The sequence below is a fragment of the Staurois parvus genome, unplaced genomic scaffold (assembly GCF_062004578.1).
Source record: "Staurois parvus isolate SC_StPar_1 unplaced genomic scaffold, SC_StPar_1.0 ptg000066l, whole genome shotgun sequence".
Taxonomy (NCBI): domain Eukaryota; kingdom Metazoa; phylum Chordata; class Amphibia; order Anura; family Ranidae; genus Staurois; species Staurois parvus.
Genome location: NW_028317862.1, coordinates 9,512,341 through 9,532,401, shown reverse-complemented (window position 1 = coordinate 9,532,401; position 20,061 = coordinate 9,512,341). Strand labels below are relative to the sequence as shown.

General features: G+C 41.3%; 1 protein-coding gene across 1 annotated transcript in view; it reads left to right on the top strand.

Moving 5' to 3' along the window:
- HFM1 (helicase for meiosis 1) overlaps positions 1-20,061 on the top strand; it is a 271,262-nt gene that overhangs the window by 182,701 nt on the left and 68,500 nt on the right. Inside the window, exon 27 of the mRNA XM_089668958.1 lies at positions 14,776-14,859. Coding sequence (XP_089525084.1) covers positions 14,776-14,859 — 84 coding nt within the window. The remainder of the gene's footprint in view (positions 1-14,775; positions 14,860-20,061) is intronic.

Below are 20,061 nucleotides of genomic sequence, written 5' to 3'. Positions count from 1 at the left end.
GGTCTATCCATAGATTTTCAATTATGTTGAGGTCAGGAGATTGTGAAGGCCATGGCAAAACCTTCAGTTTACGCCTCTTGATGTAATCCCCGTGGATTTCGAGGTGTGTTTAGGATCATTATCCATTTGTAGAAGTCATCCTCTCTTTAACTTCAGCTTTTTCACAGATGGCATTAAGTTACCATCCAAAATTTGCTGAAATTTTATTGAATCCATTTTTCCTTCTACTCGTGAGATGTTCCCTGTGCCACTGGCTGCAACACAACCCCAAAGCATGATTGATCCAACCCCATGCTTAACAGTTGGACAGAGGTTCTTTTCATTAAATTCTGTGCCCCTTCTTCTCCAAACGTACCTTTGCTCATTCCGGCCAAAAAGTTCAATTTTAACCTCATCGGTCCACAGAACTTGTTTTCAAAATGCATCAGGCTTGTCTATATGTTCATTTGCAAAGTTCAAACGATGATTTTTGTGGTGAGGACATAGAAGAGGTTTTCTTCTGATGACTCTTCCATGAAGACCATATTTGTTCAAGTATCTCTTTATAGTGGAATAGTGTACCACAACTCCAGTGTCTGCCAGATCTTTCTGGAGGGATCGTGCAGTCAAACGTAGGTTTTGAATTGTTTTTCTCACAATCCTGTGAGCTGTTCTGTCTGATATTTTTCTTGGTCTTCCAGATCTTGCTTTAACTTCCACTGTTCCTGATGACTGCCATTTCTTAATTACATTCCGAACAGAGGATATTGACATCTGAAAACGCTTTGCTATCTTCTTATAGCCTTCTCCAGCTTTGTGAGCGTCAACTATTTTCAGTTTCAGTTTTCTAGACAAGTGCTTAGAAGAACCCATGGTGCAGATTGTTGGGGCAAGGTCAGATGAGTCTGGGCATTTAAAACCTTTGAGATTGACATCACCTGGTCTTCCCAGACGATGATTGAGAACAATCTATGACACTGGCAGGTCTCAGCTTGGCAAAGGGGGCAGTGCATGCTATAAATTCTGCAGGGTGCCCAAACTTTTGCAGACGCCATTTTTTTGTTTTCTGTTATTTTGAAAGTGTAAATGATGGAAATAAAATCTAACTTTTGTTAACATATTATAAGAATGTCTAATCTGTAATTTGATGCCTTTTGGAGATTTTTCCATCTTTCCTTGGCTTCTTTATGCACATTAATACAAATTTTTAGCTGGGGTGCCCAAACTTTCGATCCCCACTGTATATGTGTGTGTATATATATATATATATATATATATATATATATATATATATATATATATATATAATAAGAATTTATATAACCATAATGGGATACCAAAATAGCACAAAATAAACCAACATATACAGGACATAGGTTACAGCCTGGTTATAGTTACAATAGTATAGCGAGGATGATGAGCATCTTCCAAAAGTGGGGGATTGTTTAAATAGAGAATACTTATTTGGGAACAAAGAGAGGGATTGAGGTATTAGTAATGTTAGTGTTCCTAAACCCAATCCATATAAGGATCCACACGGGCCAAGGGTCGTACAACAACTACTACCTCTAATTCCCTAATCTTTATAGGAATGGTTTGTATGATATTATCTCATTAAGGCCTGGTGATGTGCTACATTAAGCCATTCAATCCACATGGTTTCTTTGCACAATATCTTTTGATCCAAATTTCCTCCGAGTGGTTCTCTAGTTACTACTTCTAATACAGTAAACTTGGCCTGAGTGGTATCAGATTTGTGATATAATCCCAAATGGCGGCAGATAGGTGTAAGCATTTTAGCATTCGAGGAGTAATAGATGTGATAATGTATTCTCTGATTAAACTGGCATATAGTCTTGCCAACATAATAGGATCCACAAGTACATAGCATGAGGTAGACCACTCCTCTGGTTTCACAATTGGCATGAAATCTGGGAAGAAATGATTCCCCATTGGGTAGCTGGAAACAAGTTCCCATCCATACCCAGGGGCAATAATTACACTTCCCACAAGCAGTAACTCCCTTAGGGAATACGGGGCCTTTAGATCCTGGTGTGTAATGGCTAGAAGTCACTGTGTCCCTAATAGAAAAGGCTTTACGGAATACTATTTCTGGATAGCTTTGAATATATTTATGCAAAATGGGATCTTCCCAAAGTAGGTACCAGTGATGTTGTAATATACTACACAATTGCGGATGTTGTACCAAATACTTGGTTATAAAATTTACAGAAGATTCTGTCTTAGATTTAGATGTAGAATAAAGTAGATTATTCCTATTCTGGACCAAGGCCCTATTATAGGCCTTGCGTAATAGGGTTCTACTATATCTATGTGCTAATAAGCGTTGTTGTAACAGTTTAGCTTGATGCTTAAAATCTTGTAGATACGTACAATTTCGCCACAGGCGAATGTACTGTGCAAAGGGTATGCTTCTCACCAAAGCGGGAGGATGGGAATTATCTGCATGAAGTATCGTGTTGCCAGCAGTTTCCTTACAGAAAAGATTTGTGGCTATACATCCTTCTATATCACATTTGCAAATCCAAAAATTAAATAGTGTTACTATGCCAGTTCATAGTGAACGTCAAATTAAATGAATTCTTGTTTAGTAGCAGCATGAATTCATCCAGCATCTCATTAGTGCCCGTCCAGATGACAAAAACATTGTCAATATACCTGAACCAGCAGAGGGCATGGTTCAAGTATTTGACAAGGGCATCATCTGAAAAAATGCAATGCTCCCAACCTCCCAGGTATACATTGGCATAAGCTGGAGCACAACACCTTCCCATACCTGCGCCCTGTATTTGAAGAAAATTGGAGTCCATGAATGTAAACCAATTGTGAGTCAGTATATAGTACAGTAAATCCAGGACAAAATTACATAGCATCCACTGTGTATGGTCCTGTTTCATCAGGAAGGACTGTATTATGCCTATTCCACGTTCATGTGGTATGCTTGAGTACAAAGCCTCAACATCAATCGTGACCAGTAGGGCATCAGGGGGTATAGAAAGGCCACACACATCTGAGTAAGTCTAAAGTATCCTTAACATAGGAAGGGAGACATATAACATGTGGCATAAAAAAAAAGTCAACAAATTTGCTAGCATTTTCATTTTGAGAACCAATGCCAGAAATAATCTGTCCTCCTGGTGGAACAGATAGATTCTTATGAATCTTGGGTAGAGAATAGAAAGTAGCTTCCCTAGGGTGTTGAACATCCAAAAAGTCATAAGTGTCCTTGTCAATGAGGCCCTCTAAGAAGGCCCCATTAATAAGGTCCTTAAATTCAATAGAAAATTGTTGTGTCATCCGCACTGGAATCTGTATATGCCATTGGGAATTATTTAAGATGGTGAGACACAGTTTCTCATATTGGTCTGTTGACATAACGACAATATTACCACCCTTATCTGAGGGTTTGATGACCAAACTAGTTCTACGTTTAAGTTGATTCAAAGATTTCCTCTGTATAGGGGTAATGTTGGTATCTAGAGTCATAGGGATCATGCATTTAACATCACTGATGGTAGCCATTAGAAACGTCCATATGTGTGGATTAGTTATAAGTTCAAGGAACTTGGTAGATTTTGGCTTAAATTGCTAAGGGTAGGAGAATGATTAGAGCTATTAGCGCTAGTCATTCTTTGATCTGGAGTACTTTCCTCAAGCAATATGTATCTATAGGTAAGTTTTTTCTAGAAAACAAGTATAAATCTTTAATAGTTTTGTACTTGTCAAATCTAGCAGTAGGGCAAAAACTAACCCATACTTAGGACAGTAATCTCATGTTGAGAGAGATGTTCAATAGTCAAATTGATCACACATAATGTGTTGACATCCGTACATTGCGGAGCAGAATTTGGTCAGCCAGGGGGGTGGTGGTAGTGCATATCATATAAGTGTCGAATGTGCTTTCTTTAGCCCCTAGATTGTATTGATTTGGTAATAAAAAATCACTAGTGTTGGGAATTGCTGTATTTTGTGAATGAGCAAGTTGCTTTGTGCCAGTGTTTCTAGTAGATACAGGTAGTGTATGCGTTTGTGAGGCAGAACTAGATGCCATCATAATATTCAGGGCCTGTGTAGCCGTTGGGCCCATATAAGTTGATGCATTGAAAGAGGTGTTTCCAGAATGTAGTGGATGATGTGTGTGGGAGGAATATGTACCCATTTCAGAAGAAAGAGTTGGAAATAAATTGGGACTTTTTTTTTTAGAGGAATTAGATTGATGATTAAGACTCCACCCTATAAACTGGCGTTTGCACGGTCCGCTAAATATATTAGACCGCAATGCTGAGACATGTGATCTAGAAGGTTGTACATGAGATGAAGAAAGGGAAGAATCTGATTCTGTTTCATCATCCTGGGGATAATTCCCATTTATAGCCCAAATAGGTTTGTTTCTAAAATTTCCTCTAGCATTGAAGGGGGGTGTCTGCCATCTATAGGCAAACCCTTCACCAAACGCAGCTCTATCTTTAAAGATTTTATCCTGTTTTTTGTTGATGATGTCTTTATTGATCTTAGCCAGGTACTACTTTAGTTCCTGCCATTTGGGCTCATAGAGGGGATTGCTTTTAATCGTTTCATGTTGAGAGTGCAATGATATTAATTCCTGGTATGGTACAATTGTACCCTTAGTCCCTCTGGACTGATGTTTTCATTAATATAGAGATTAAAGAACTGAATATGCCAATATAGGTTAGATTTTTTTCTTCAATAATCATTTCAATTTGATAAAATATCTATTCAAATTATCCTCATCCCCACTGGTGCCATTACCTGCTGTATGTATCTAATTCATGAACCCAGACCATGCTGTGCCTATAAAGTCCATTTTGACAAGTGTTTCAAATATGAAGTCAGCAAAAAATAGCTTAAAAAACTTACCAATAAATTGGTTATGTAAGATAACAGATATGAACACCCGAATCATTAGAGAGAACACAAAAAATTAATTAAAAAATAGCTGTACTTTAGATAGCTGTACCGGTTTTCAACGCTGCAGAAGCTTGGCATCTCTTATTTGAACATAAGCCTTCTCCCTGTTAAGGATTGTAGGCTAGTTGATGATTATTATTTCTAATATCCTTGATGCAAGGGACCACCTTATGTATAACGTCACTGTGGTAAGGTAAATAATTTGCCTTATATAATACATAATTAGTACTATTCAATGTATATTGAATGATATATATATATATATATATATATATATATATATATATACAGTCATGGCCGAAATTGTTGGCACCCTTGATATTTTTCCTGAAAATCAAGTATTTCACACAAAAAAGGTATTGCATTAACACATGTTTTGCTATACACATGTTTATTCCCTTTGTATGTATTGGAACAAATATAAAACAGAGGCAGAAAAGCAAATATGACATAATGTCACACAAAACCCCAAAAATGGGCTGGACAAAAGTATTGGCACCCATAACTTAATATTTGGTTGCACACCCTTTGGAAAACATAACTGAAATCAGTCGCTTCCTATAACCATCAATAAGCTTCTGACACCTCTCACCCGGAATTTTGGACCACTCTTCCTTTGCAAACAGGTGTTCAATGGGATTTAGATCTGGGCTCATTGCTGGCCACTTCAGAACTCTCCAGCGCTTCTTTGCCATCCATTTCTGAGTGCTTTTTGACGTATGTTTGGGGTCATTGTCCTGCTGGAAGACCCAGGATCTTGGACGCAAACCCAGCTTTCTGACACTGGGCCCTACAGTGCGACCCAAAATCCTTTGGTAATCCTCAGATTTCATGATGCCTTGCACACAGTCAAGGCACCCAGTGCCAGAGGCAGCAAAACAACCCCAAAACATCATTGAACCTCCACCATATTTTACCGTAGGTACTGTGTTTTGTTCTTTGTAGGCCTCATTCCGTTTTCGGTAAACAGTAGAATGATGTGCTTTACCGAAAAGCTCTATCTTGGTCTCATCTGTCCACAAGACGTTTTCCCAGAAGGCTTTTGGCTTACTCAAGTACATTTTGGCAAACTGTAGTCTTGCTTTTTTATGTCTCTGTGTCAGCAGTGGGGTCCTCCTGGGTCTCCTGCCATAGCGTTTCATTTCATTTAAATGTCGACGGATAGTTCGCGCTGACACTGATGCTCCCTGAGCCTGCAGGACAGCTTGAATGTCTTTGGAACATGTTTGGGGCTGCTTATCCACCATCCGGACTATTCTGCGTTGCAATCTTTCATCAATTTTCCTCATCCGTCCACGACCAGGGAGATTAGCTACAGTGCCATGGGTTGCAAACTTCTTGATAATGTTGCGCACTGTGGACAAAGGCAAATCTAGTTCTCTGGAGATGGACTTGTAACCTTGAGATTGTTGATATTTTGCCACAATTTTGGTTCTCAGGTCCTCAGACAGTTCTCGTCTCCTCTTTCTGTTGTCCATGCTTAGTGTGGCACAGACAGACACACAATGCAAAGGTTAAGTGAACGTCTCTCCTTTTTATCTGCTTTCAGGTGTGATTTCTATATTGCCCACACCTGTTACTTGCCCCAGGTGAGTTTACAGGAGCATCACATGCTTGTAACATTCTTATTTATCCGCAGTTGTGAAAGGGTGCCAATACTTTTGTCCAGCCCATTTTTGGAGGTTTGTGTGACATTATGTCGAATTTGCTTTCTTTCCTCCCTTTTTTTGTTTTGTCCCAATACACACAAAGGGAATAAACATGTGTATAGCAAAACATGTGTTAATGCAATACGTTTCGTGAGAAATACATGATTTCCTGGAGAAATATCAAGGGTGCCAACAATTTCGGCCATGACTGTATATATATATATATATATAATATTTATTCAGGCTGCTTTTGGCTCTTCATTACTCCTCCTTATTTGGAATTTAGCCTTTTGAGGTACCTCTGTCTTGCCTATTTTGCGCCCCCATACCTGGCCCCCTGGATGGTTTTTGCCCCACTGGGTACATAGAGGAGGCCTGCTCTCACTGACTGGAGGGCTCATGACTGTCTGGTGCATAATTATATTTTATGTAAGTTTATTATATATTTTATAAGCCCTGTATTATGTCTGTATGACCTTTTGTTTTTTTTGTGTTTATCTAAGTTTATGTATCTCTTTTAGATATACAATTAGCCCCTGAGGAAGCGACTGCTGTCGCGAAACATGCTGGGCAAACTCTACAGTGCTAGAATGTCCCTCACCCCCCTATAAGATCATCCTGGTGGTTATTTCCATGCTTCATCACTGGTTGTGTTCCTTTATTACATGGTGGGACATTCATTGTGAGGATTTTACTTAACAAGTCTCTTAACACGGTTTTAACATGGTTTATATGTGGCGTAATGTCAAATAAAGCAATACTGATTTTTCTAACACATGTATGTAGTCATTGTGCCTATAAAGTCCATTTCTATTATCCATGTATCTTTTGACTAGCATAAATTAGGACATGGCACTAGTGTACATATTGGGAGTGACCCATCACCCAAGGGCACCCTAGCCTCCTTTCATTAACAAGTGATACAAAAGGTGATAACTGTGGGGGATGAGCTGATGGAGAAAATAAAAGTACAGTTGTTAGGTGGGGGCAAGATAGGCTTCTCTGAAGAGAAGGGTTTTCAGGCATCATCTAAAAGTGGACAGAAAAGGAGAAAGTCGGATAGATTGGGGTAATGAGTTTCAGAGGATGGTGGAGGCTTCGGAGAAGTCTTGGAAGCGAGCATGGGAAGAGGTGACAAGGGATCTGGAGAGCAGGAGGTCTTGCAAGGAATGAAGAGTATGATTTGGTTGGTATTTAGAGACTAAATTAGAGATGTAGCTGGGGACCCAGTTGTGGATGGCTTTGTAGCTTGCTGTTAGTATTTTGTATGTAATTCATTGGGTGAGAGGAAGCCAGTGGAGGGATTGGCAGAGAGGAGAAGCAGACACTGAACAGTTGGTAAGGTGGATGAGTCTGGCAGCAGAATTTATGATGAACTGAAACCTATGTAAAGGTAATCCAATGAGGAGGGAGGTGTAGTAGTTGAGGTAACAGATGATCAGGGAGTGAATTAGCACCTTTTTATGATGGACTAATAGCCTATGTAAAGGTAATCCAGTGAGGAGGGAGATGTAATAGTTGAGCTAACAGATAATCAAGGAGTGAATTAGCAGCTTTTTGGTGTCATTGGTTAGGAAGGGGTGTATTTTGTAGATGTGGAGATTGAGGTTGTAAACTTTTGACAGTGAACTCTCCTTTTTGCCCCACATACAACCAGAGTCCAGGATTACACCTAGCACCTTGGCATGTGGGGACAGGTTGATGGTTGCACCATCAATCTTGACAGAGAAGTCAGGGGAAGGGGCACATGGGTGTCAGGGCAGGGCTGTGGAACGAACAGTTAGGCCTAGTGGCAGGGTAACACACTGACTGACGACAACCACCACCAACAGACCAAAGTCCCTCAGGGCGCGGAGTCTAAGTCCCAGGCTGCCCTTCACCAGGGCCCCTGATGGTGGGGATGGACTTGACGCAGCCAGGAACCAGGTCGCAGCCCCCGAGACACCCGGCTGCGGTAATGGCCGCCGCCAATGGCGTGTAGCTGGTAAGAATGACAATAGCGTAGTCAGGCAGGCCGGGTCGACAACAACGGGACAAAACAGTAGACAGAGAATCACAGGTCAAGGGCCGGGTTCAGCAACGTAAGGTCAGATCGAAGGAAAACACAGAGAATGGTCTTAGTCACAAGCCGAGTCAGATACCAGAAGAGTCACGAGAGTATACACAGAGCTGTAGCAAGACAAAGACACAAGACACAAATGCAAAGAGCATGTGCGGATCACAGGCTTATATGTACTCAGCCACACCCCTCTGGGGGATGGACCTCAGAGACCTGAAGGCATAAAAGATTGCCACCATGCTCAGCAGAATTCCAAGATGAATGCCAGCACATGGAGTAACATAACCTCTGGGAAAAGGTAGGACCTTGACAATGGGGCAGGAAATATTAAGTGTTTGGTTTTGGATGGATTTAGTATGAGAAAGTGGTGGGACATCCAGACTGATATGTCTGCTAGTAAATTAGTGATTTGTGAGGAGACTGATGGAGTGAGGGGGTAGAAACATAGATTTGGGTGTCATCAGCATTGAAATGGTATTGAAAGCCATGGGAGGCTATCAGCTAACCTGTGGAAGAGGTGTACATCGAGAATAGGAAAGGTCCAAGAACAGAACCATGGGGGACCCCAACAGAAAAAGGAAGAGAAAGTAGAATTGAAAGTGATGCTGAAGGTGTGGTGGGATGAAACCAACAAAGATTACAGTCATGAAGACCAAAGCAGTGGAGTTTTTTGAGGAGGAGGTGGCGGTCAGCTGTGTCAAAGGCAGCAGAGAGGTCCAGGAGTAGGAGTACAGAAGAGTGTCCATTGGTTTTAGCCATTAGTAGATCGTTTGTGAGTTTTAGGAAAGATGTTTCTGTGGAGTGTTGAGGACAAGATCCAGACCAAAGGGGATCAAGAAGGTTCTCAGTGAGGTGGTCAGTCAGATGGCTGTACACCAGATGTTCAAGGAGTTTGGAGGAAAAAGGGAGCAAGGAGATGGGACATAGGTTGTTAGATTTGTGGGGTTCAAGGAGGACTTTTTAAGTAGGTGGATGTCTAATACATGTTTTAGAGAGTTAGGGAAGATGCCAGAAGAAAGGAAGACAATGAAGATATGGGTAAGAGCAGCCTTTCTCAACCACGGTACTGTGACACCCTGGTGTGCTGTGAAGAGTGCCCAGGGGTGCTGCGACAAAAGTATAAAACTGTGCTTTTGGTTCGGGCGCCACAGTGACAAGCGGAGATTGACAGAGCTCCAAGAACCATTCTGGAAGATCTGTGTGTAAGATGGGAGGCCAGTGAGTCTCTCCTTCCTGGGGGGAGCTGAACACCTTATCTTATTTCTCAGCCATGCCTGCAGCTACTTAATGCAGGCTATAGATGGGCCATTTATCAGCTGAATTGTTGGCCGATAAACGAAAAATCGGTAGTTGCCGATGCTGCCACTAATGTCTATGAAAAACAGCCGTTTTTTGTGGATTTTCCAGCGTGACCGATAAAAAGAAACGAGAAGATCCACAAAAAACGGCTGACGGCATTGCCCCACTAACGGCGTGAATATCGGCTGATTTTTCGTGCGGACGACAATTTGGCCCATAAATGACCCATCTGTGGCCTGCATAAACTTCTTCTTTGCCCGATGTCAGCAGCGGAGTTTGCAGTGTTTTATTTGAGCAGGGTCGGCTGTTCAGAGGAGCTTGCTAGTTATAGCCTACTAGTTATTGCTAGTTATTTCACCTTGCTTCACACTGCCTTCTGCTAGGGATACTGTTATGGATCCCATTGATTTTGTCAGCTCTATACATAATAATATAATGCAAACTTCTGTAGTTACTGAGGCACAGTTCAGAGGTTACTAAGGCTGGCCATACATGATTAATTTTCATTCATTCAACTAGCAGGTTAGATAAAAGAAAATTAATTGGTTCCCCCATCCACACATTTGAGGTGGATGGGAGAATGCTCCCACGGAGCTATTGTATTTTATCAGCAGGGAGGCTTCTCCACCACCAGAATACACTCATCAGTGCCGCTGACTAGCTGGCAGCACTGATCAAGCAAAACTTTTCCAACAGCCTAATTGTACAGAAGTCGATCGAGAGAACGACTTCTGTACAACCAGCCTGTCTGTAAATGGATCAAAATTCAACTGGTCCCTGCTGAACTGGGCAAATTTTTATCCATCTACGGACAGATCTAAGGCACAGTTATGTAGCTGGTAAAGCACATTTCAGTAGTTTGAAAGGCAGATTTCTCTGCCTTACAAATTACTGATCTCTGAACCCTCCATTACAAACTACTGAATTCTGCATAGAACCTATAGATGACAACCTCAGAAACTACATTTTTTGGTCTCATTGAGCATTTTCCTGCAGCGCACAAAAATGCTAATTTTTTAATAGCACCCCCATACATCTAGCAAATATGCTTGTATTCACACCTGTTAAAATACATGGTACCACAGTACTATGCATTTTGATGGGGCACAATTTAAAAAATCATGCTAGTACCTTTTTTACATGTTTCGCACACATAGGACAGCCCATTGGAAAATGCAACACGTGAGAACATGTAAAAGAGTGCTTGGAGGCACTACCTGCTGTGAATGAACCCTCAAACTGGTGTGCCTCAAGACTGTGTACAATTCTAAAAGGTGCCTTGACAGGAAAAAGGTTGAAAAACACTGGGTTAGAGAGTGTAGAATAGAGCCAGAGGATGACTGTAGTGATTGTGAGGGAACAGAGTCCAGAGGGCAGGTGGTTAGGTGGGCATTAGAAGAAAAAAGGTTTAGCAAACTTATCTGTAGTAGTGGGGTTGAATGAGGGGAGTAATGAGATAACCTGTGAACATTAAGTGTTAAGTGGGGGAGGTGTCTGTACAGTGGAAATCTCATCACGAATTGTATCAATCTTATTTTTTAAGTGTTTGGCAATCTCCAGGGCAGTGAGTTAGTGCAGGCACTGGAGGATGAAGTAGAGGGTTAAAGGTAGAGAAGAGATGATGGGGACTAGATGAGAAGGTGTTAATGACAGTGATGATATAGGTCTGCTTGGAAGTGTGGAGGCAGGAATTGTATTTTCTTTCTAAAACTCAGTCTTACGCCATAGAAGTTTAAGTACATGGCTATGTTTTTTGAGACTTCTGGTGTTATCTGTTTACCAAGGTTGTAGGGGCCGGGGCCTGATTCTGTGTGTAGTGAGGGGGGCGAGCGTGTCCACATAAGTACATAAATTAAGTAAGCGCCACTTTTTGATATATTAGCAGTAAAATAATATAGGTAAATAAAACAATGTGCGCTATCAAACTTGTGAATTAGCTAATAAAATAGAGCCGCTGCAATAACACTTAAAGCATATATAAATAGTGTTGCGCTAACTTTAAAATTTAAAACTCCCGCTCCGTAAACAGCCTAGTGACGTCATTGCCAGCTGTTTACGGAGCTGGGGTTTTAAAATTTAAATCGATCTGTTAATGCTTCTGTCATGTGAGTGACACTCTGAAACAATTTTATGTGAAATTAAACAGTATTACACTATGGGAGATGTCCTCTGTTCTTTCTGTATGTGGAGTTAAGCCGAGAACAGTCCCCTATATAGTTATTGAAGGGGTGCCCATCATCGGCTCTCTGCTGCCATCTAGAGCATCTTTTTGGAATTACCATGCTTGGTTGACCTGTATTAATTTATAGGTCCATGGTATGAGGTGAGTGGCCATCTATATATTTTTAGGTGGAGGAACACTAAGTCAAGGTGGAGCACTGTTTTTTTGAAAATAATTATTTGTCCAGAGCACATCGTATTGATTTTTCACCATTTAAGCACTTTATATATTTTTTCTAATTTATATTTCATATTTTGATTGAACTATCACATTTGAACTTTTTATGGACTATTATGTATATATGAGTTAGCACAACACTATTTATATATGTTTTATGATAAAAGAGAATATGGGTCCTTTCACATGAATGTTCCATTTGTTTAATTAGTTCAGTCACTTTTTTCAAAGAAAAAACAAAGTCAGTTTTACATCAGTTTTTCATTAGTTTTTATATCAGTTTTTTACATCTACTACCAGTGCAAAAATGAACCGTTTGTTTGTTTACATCTGTTCTTTGTCCATTCCATTTTTTTTTACCAGAAAAAAAATAGGGCTTTGATCCATTTCCCCAAAAAATGGGTGTGAATGTAAATGGATTATTATTATTATACAGGATTTATATAGTGCCAACGGTTTGCTCAGCGCTTTACAATATAACGGGAGACAATACAGCAACAATACAGTTCAATACAAGAGGGATAGGAGGGTCCTCATCCTTTTTCATCTATTTTTCCATAGAAATGCATTGATGTCCGTTTTTCACCTATCAACGGATGGATGAAAAATGGACAAACTGAGCGCCCTTGTGAAAGGAGTCTAAGTGTGGTTTTATTGTTGTCTTTAAGCTGCATTAAAGGACCTTCTCCCCACTGAATGGCACTTTAAGTTTCTTCGGTACACATCCTCATGGCAGTGTCCAGCTACTCGTGTCCTTTTTTGACAAAAACTTAAAAACTGGCTTTGAAAAAGAAAACCACAAAAACTTTACAAGTTTGTCTCCCATAGACTTTAATTGGGTTCGTGCTTTATGCAGCGGGGGTTGTGGATTTTTTTTTAAGTCATCTGCAAACATCCAGCAAACCAAGCTTTGCCTGGTTTGTTCATTATTAGTCATTATATGTTTTTTGCACTCCCAAATAGTACTAAATGGTGTTAGTAGATCACTTGGATGTGAAAAGTTCTGTCTCCTTCATAAGCTTCACCGTCACATCCAACAACGCTACCATCAAACCCGCCCTGCAGGCCAGAGTACTTGGTGTCATTCTGGACTCCAACCTATCCTTTCAACCCCAAGTCCAATCTTTAACAAACTCGTGCAGACTCCACCTCCGCAACATCGCCAAAATCCGCACGTTCCTAACCCCAGAAACCACTAAACAGCTCATCCACTCTCTCATCATATCACGACTCGACTACTGCAACTCCCTCCTCACTGGCCTGCCTCGCCGCTGGCTATCCCCGCTTCAGTCGATCCTGAATACGGCTGCCAGATTCATTCACCTTTCCAACCGCTCTGTCTCCGCCACCCCCCTCTGCCAATCCCTCCACTGGCTTCCGATTGCGCAACGGATCAAATTCAAAATCCTAACGCTGACGTACAAAGCTGTCCACCATACTGCCCCGAACTACATCACTGACCTAATATCCAAGTACCGCCCAGCACACACACTCCGCTCCTCACAAGACCTCCTTCTCTCTAGTTCCCTGGTCTCCTCCTCCCATGCCCGCCTCCAGGACTTCTCCAGGGTGTCACCCATCCTCTGGAACTCCCTGCCCCAACCCATCAGATTATCACCTACTCTCCTCTCCTTTAGGCGTACCCTGAAAACCCATCTCTTCAGGGAAGCCTACCCCACCCCCTGCTAACTTGCCGACCTCCTCCACTCTTCCTACCACTCCATCCTCCACAGCTATCTCCTCCTGTGCCACCATCCCCTCCCTCCTAGATTGTAAGCTCAAAAGAGCAGGGCCCTCGATCCCCTCATGTTTTGCATTGAATTGGTATTGTTCTGTCACATGTTCTGTCCCCCTTTGTAATGTACAGCGCTGAGCGAACTATTGGCGCTTTATAAATACTGTATAATAATAATAAGCTCATAAGGGACATAAAGATATTGCAACTGATATACTTGGGCAACTTTCTTGTTAACGATCTGATACAGATACAATAGCGGAATTCGCACTGAAAATGCTGCGAATTCTGCACCGCATCAGTGTGAACCAGAGTTTGCACAGGGAATGCATAAAGGTAAAAAATATCTTGGCTTTAGAACCACTTTAACTTATGTTATGTGAATGAGGAATTATAACAAGTATAAAGCAGGTGTTATCTCATTTGGCTGCAAAAATCCAAATACACTTTGAGGCAGGGGTCCATACACTAGAGTTTTATTTTATATTACAGAGAATGTAGCAAAAGGAGTAAGTTTACTTTGCTGCAGGGGAAGAACTGAGGTTCTCTGGCCAGAGGATGTAGAGTGATGGTACTCACACAGGGAGAACTCTCCTTTTGGAGTGCCTGAGTGATCAAGAAGCCAGAGGGTGAATGAACAATAATACAAGCAAATTAAAACCCCTTTTATGTACTTATTTTCTTTATATGTCTTTTGATTTTACAGATTGTTAACAGGAATCCTCCATTTGGAAATCAAATAAAAGAATCTGTACTGCACCTTCCAACCTATGAGCTTGGCATTGAACAGGTAACTCAACTATTAAATCCCATATCAAATTTTACAGCTTTTACCTCATTAACCACTTCAGTTCCGGGCACTCCCCCCACCCCCCCCCCCCCACGCCAATTTTCAGCTTTCATCGCTGTCGCACTGTGAATAACAGTTGCGCGGTCATGCAACACTGTACCCTTAAGACATTTTTATAATTTTTTTTCACACAAATAGAGCTTTCTTTTGGTGGTATTTAATCACCACATCATTTTTTATTTTTGCTAAATCAAACAAAAAAGACCTGAAACTTTTGGGAAAAAAATGCACTTTTCTTCGTTTCTGTTATAAAATTTTGCAAATAAATACAATTTCTTCATAAATTTAGGTCAAAATGTATTCTGCTACATTTATTTGGTGAAAATAATTGAATTTGTATTTTTTTTTTTTCAAATGTTTCTATTTTGTTTTATTTTTTATTACATTTTTTCTTTTTTTTACGATTTTATTTTTCAGCACACTGTGACCAAAGCAATACAATGTTACCATAGTAACATTGAACTACTCTGGGCAAGTGATCAGGATTTTTTTTTTTTTTTTAACACATTATGATTGCTAATACCAATGTATTTCATTGATATGTGCAATCATTGTTACTGAATAAAACTGATTCATGCAGTCTTTTGTTGTGATTAGCTGTGATTGGGCAAAGCTGAACACATGATACAGATGGGCTGTGATTGGCCCTGTCTGTATCATGTGACTGCCTTGACCAGTCACAGCTAACAACATAATTGTATACAATGGATGGCATGACAGGAAGTCATCTATTGTATACAATTGACATGTGATCTGCTGTGATTGGTCACAACTAGAGATGAGCGAAGAAATGAAAAATTCGATTCGGCTGATTCGGCGAATTCCAGTGTGAAATTCGATTCGATGCGAATTTCTCCGCTACGAAGATGACTTATTTAAAGGGTTTCTAGGCTTCAGAGAGCCTTTAAATTAGTGCAGAACACTGTACCTTTAATTTAAATGCCCTTGGAGATGAGGAAGGAGAAGGAGAAGGAGAAGGATGAGAAGAAGGAGAAGGAGAAGGATGAGAAGAAGGAGAAGGAGAAGGGTGAGAAGAAGGAGAAGGATGAGAAGAAGGAGAAGGATGAGAAGAAGGAGAAGGAGAAGGATGAGAAGAAGGAGAAGGAGAAGGATGAGAAGAAGGAGAAGGAGAAGGATGAGAAGAAGGAGAAGGATGAGAAGAAGGAGAAGGATGAGAAGAAGGAGAATGATGAGAAGAAGGAGAAGGATGATAAGAAGAAGGCTGAGAATAAGGAGAAGGATGAGAAGAAGGAGAAGGAGAAGGATGAGAAGAAGGAGAAGGATGAGAAGAAGGAGAAGGAGAAGGATGAGAAGAAAGAGAAGGATGAGAAGGAGAAGGATGAGAAGAAGAAGGATGAGAAGAAGAAGGATGAGAAGAAGGAAAAGGATGAGAAGAAGAAGGATGAGAAGAAGGAGAAGGATGAGAAGAAGGAGAATGATGAGAAGAAGGAGAAGGATGATAAGAAGGACAAGGAAGAGAAGAAGGAGAAGGAGAAGGATGAGAAGAAGGAGAAGGATGAGAAGAAGGAGAAGGATGAGAAGAAGGAGAAGGATGAGAAGAAGGAGAAGGATGAGAAGAAGGAGAAGGAGAAGGATGAGAAGAAGGAGAAGGAGAAGGATGAGAAGAAGGAGAAGGATGAGAAGAAGAAGGATGAGAAGAAGGATGAGAAGAAGGAGGAGAAGGATGAGAAGAAGAAGGATGAGAAGAAGGAGAAGGATGAGAAGAAGGAGAAGGAAGAGAAGAAGGAGAAGGAGAAGGATGAGAAGGAGAAGGATGAGAAGAAGGAGAAGGATGAGAAGAAGGAGAAGGAGAAGGATGAGAAGAAGGAGAAGGATGAGAAGAAGAAGGATGAGAAGAAGGATGAGAAGGATGAGAAGAAGGAGAAGGATGAGAAGAAGGAGAATGATGAGAAGAAGGAGAAGAAGGAGAAGGATGAGAAGAAGGAGAAGGATGAGAAGAAGGAGAAGGATGAGAAGAAGGAGAAGGATGAGAAGAAGGAGAAGGAGAAGGATGAGAAGAAAAAGGATGAGGAGAAGGAGAAGGATGAGAAGAAGGAGAAGGAGAAGGATGAGAAGAAGGAGAAGGATGAGAAGAAGGAGAAGGATGAGAAGAAGGAGAAGGAGAAGGATGAGAAGAAGGAGAAGGAGAAGGATGAGAAGAAGGAGAAGGAGAAGGATGAGAAGAAGGAGAAGGATGAGAAGAAGGAGAAGGATGAGAAGGAGAAGGATGAGAAGGAGAAGGATGAGAAGAAGAAGGCTGAGAATAAGGAGAAGGATGAGAAGAAGGAGAAGGATGAGAAGAAGGAGAAGGATGAGAAGAAGGAGAAGGATGAGAAGAAGGAGAAGGAGAAGGATGAGAAGAAAAAGGATGAGGAGAAGGAGAAGGATGAGAAGAAGGAGAAGGAGAAGGATGAGAAGAAGGAGAAGGATGAGAAGAAGGAGAAGGATGAGAAGAAGGAGAAGGAGAAGGATGAGAAGAAGGAGAAGGAGAAGGATGAGAAGAAGGAGAAGGAGAAGGATGAGAAGAAGGAGAAGGATGAGAAGAAGGAGAAGGATGAGAAGGAGAAGGATGAGAAGGAGAAGGATGAGAAGAAGAAGGCTGAGAATAAGGAGAAGGATGAGAAGAAGGAGAAGGATGAGAAGAAGGAGAAGGATGAGAAGAAGGAGAAGGAGAAGGATGAGAAGAAAGAGAAGGATGAGAAGGAGAAGGATGAGAAGAAGAAGGATGAGAAGAAGAAGGATGAGAAGAAGGAAAAGGATGAGAAGAAGAAGGATGAGAAGAAGAAGAAGGATGAGAAGAAGGAGAATGATGAGAAGAAGGAGAAGGATGATAAGAAGGAGAAGGAAGAGAAGAAGGAGAAGGAGAAGGATGAGAAGAAGGAGAAGGATGAGAAGAAGGAGAAGGATGAGAAGAAGGAGAAGGATGAGAAGAAGGAGAAGGATGAGAAGAAGGAGAAGGAGAAGGATGAGAAGAAAAAGGATGAGGAGAAGGAGAAGGATGAGAAGAAGGAGAAGGAGAAGGATGAGAAGAAGGAGAAGGATGAGAAGAAGGAGAAGGATGAGAAGAAGGAGAAGGAGAAGGATGAGAAGAAGGAGAAGGAGAAGGATGAGAAGAAGGAGAAGGAGAAGGATGAGAAGAAGGAGAAGGATGAGAAGAAGGAGAAGGATGAGAAGGAGAAGGATGAGAAGGAGAAGGATGAGAAGAAGAAGGCTGAGAATAAGGAGAAGGATGAGAAGAAGGAGAAGGAGAAGGATGAGAAGAAGGAGAAGGATGAGAAGAAGGAGAAGGAGAAGGATGAGAAGAAAGAGAAGGATGAGAAGGAGAAGGATGAGAAGAAGAAGGATGAGAAGAAGAAGGATGAGAAGAAGGAAAAGGATGAGAAGAAGAAGGATGAGAAGAAGGAGAAGGATGAGAAGAAGGAGAATGATGAGAAGAAGGAGAAGGATGATAAGAAGGAGAAGGAAGAGAAGAAGGAGAAGGAGAAGGATGAGAAGAAGGAGAAGGATGAGAAGAAGGAGAAGGATGAGAAGAAGGAGAAGGATGAGAAGAAGGAGAAGGATGAGAAGAAGGAGAAGGAGAAGGATGAGAAGAAGGAGAAGGATGAGAAGAAGAAGGATGAGAAGAAGGATGAGAAGAAGGAGGAGAAGGATGAGAAGAAGAAGGATGAGAAGAAGGAGAAGGATGAGAAGAAGGAGAAGGAAGAGAAGAAGGAGAAGGAGAAGGATGAGAAGGAGAAGGATGAGAAGAAGGAGAAGGATGAGAAGAAGGAGAAGGATGAGAAGAAGGAGAAGGAGAAGGATGAGAAGAAGGAGAAGGATGAGAAGAAGAAGGATGAGAAGAAGGATGAGAAGGATGAGAAGAAGGAGAAGGATGAGAAGAAGGAGAATGATGAGAAGAAGGAGAAGAAGGAGAAGGATGAGAAGAAGGAGAAGGATGAGAAGAAGGAGAAGGATGAGAAGAAGGAGAAGGATGAGAAGAAGGAGAAGGAGAAGGATGAGAAGAAAAAGGATGAGGAGAAGGAGAAGGATGAGAAGAAGGAGAAGGATGAGAAGGAGAAGGAGAAGGATGAGAAGAAGGAGAAGGAGAAGGATGAGAAGAAGGAGAAGGATGAGAAGAAGGAGAAGGATGAGAAGGAGAAGGAGAAGGATGAGAAGGAGAAGGATGAGAAGAAGGAGAAGGAGAAGGATGAGAAGAAGGAGAAGGAGAAGGATGAGAAGAAGGAGAAGGATGAGAAGAAGGATGAGCAGAAGGAGAAGGATGAGAAGAAGGAGAAGGATGAGAAGAAGGAGAAGGATGAGAAGAAGGATGAGAAGAAGGATGAGAAGAAGGAGAAGGATGAGAAGAAGGACAGTTCTGTGACAGTTTCTGTCTATTTCTGACAGTTCTGGGACATTCACTCCATACAGCGGTTTCAACCGCTGTATGGAGGGAATGTCATGGAACTGTCAGAAATAGACTATTAATGACAGTTCTGGGACTGTCCTTCCATGCAGCGGTTGAAACATTGTATGTATTTGTTTCCATAAATGGATCCATTTATGGAAACAAATACATACAATGTTTCAACCGCTGCATGGAAGGACAGTCCCAGAACTGTCATTAATAGTCTATTTCTGACAGTTCCATGACATTCCCTCCATACAGCGGTTAAAACAGCTGTATGCAGTGAATGTCCCAGAACTGTCATAAATAGTCTATTTCTGATAGATCTGGGACATTCACTCCATACAGCTGTTTTAACCGCTGTATGGAGGGAATGTCATGGAACTGTCAGAAATAGACTATTAATGACAGTTCTGGGACTGTCCTTCCATGCAGCGGTTGAAACATTGTATGTATTTGTTTCCATAAATGGATCCATTTATGGAAACAAATACATACAATGTTTCAACCGCTGCATGGAAGGACAGTCCCAGAACTGTCATTAATAGTCTATTTCTGACAGTTCCATGACATTCCCTCCATACAGCGGTTAAAACAGCTGTATGCAGTGAATGTCCCAGAACTGTCATAAATAGTCTATTTCTGATAGATCTGGGACATTCACTGCATACAGCTGTTTTAACCGCTGTATGGAGGGAATGTCATGGAACTGTCAGAAATAGACTATTAATGACAGTTCCGGGACTGTCCTTCCATGC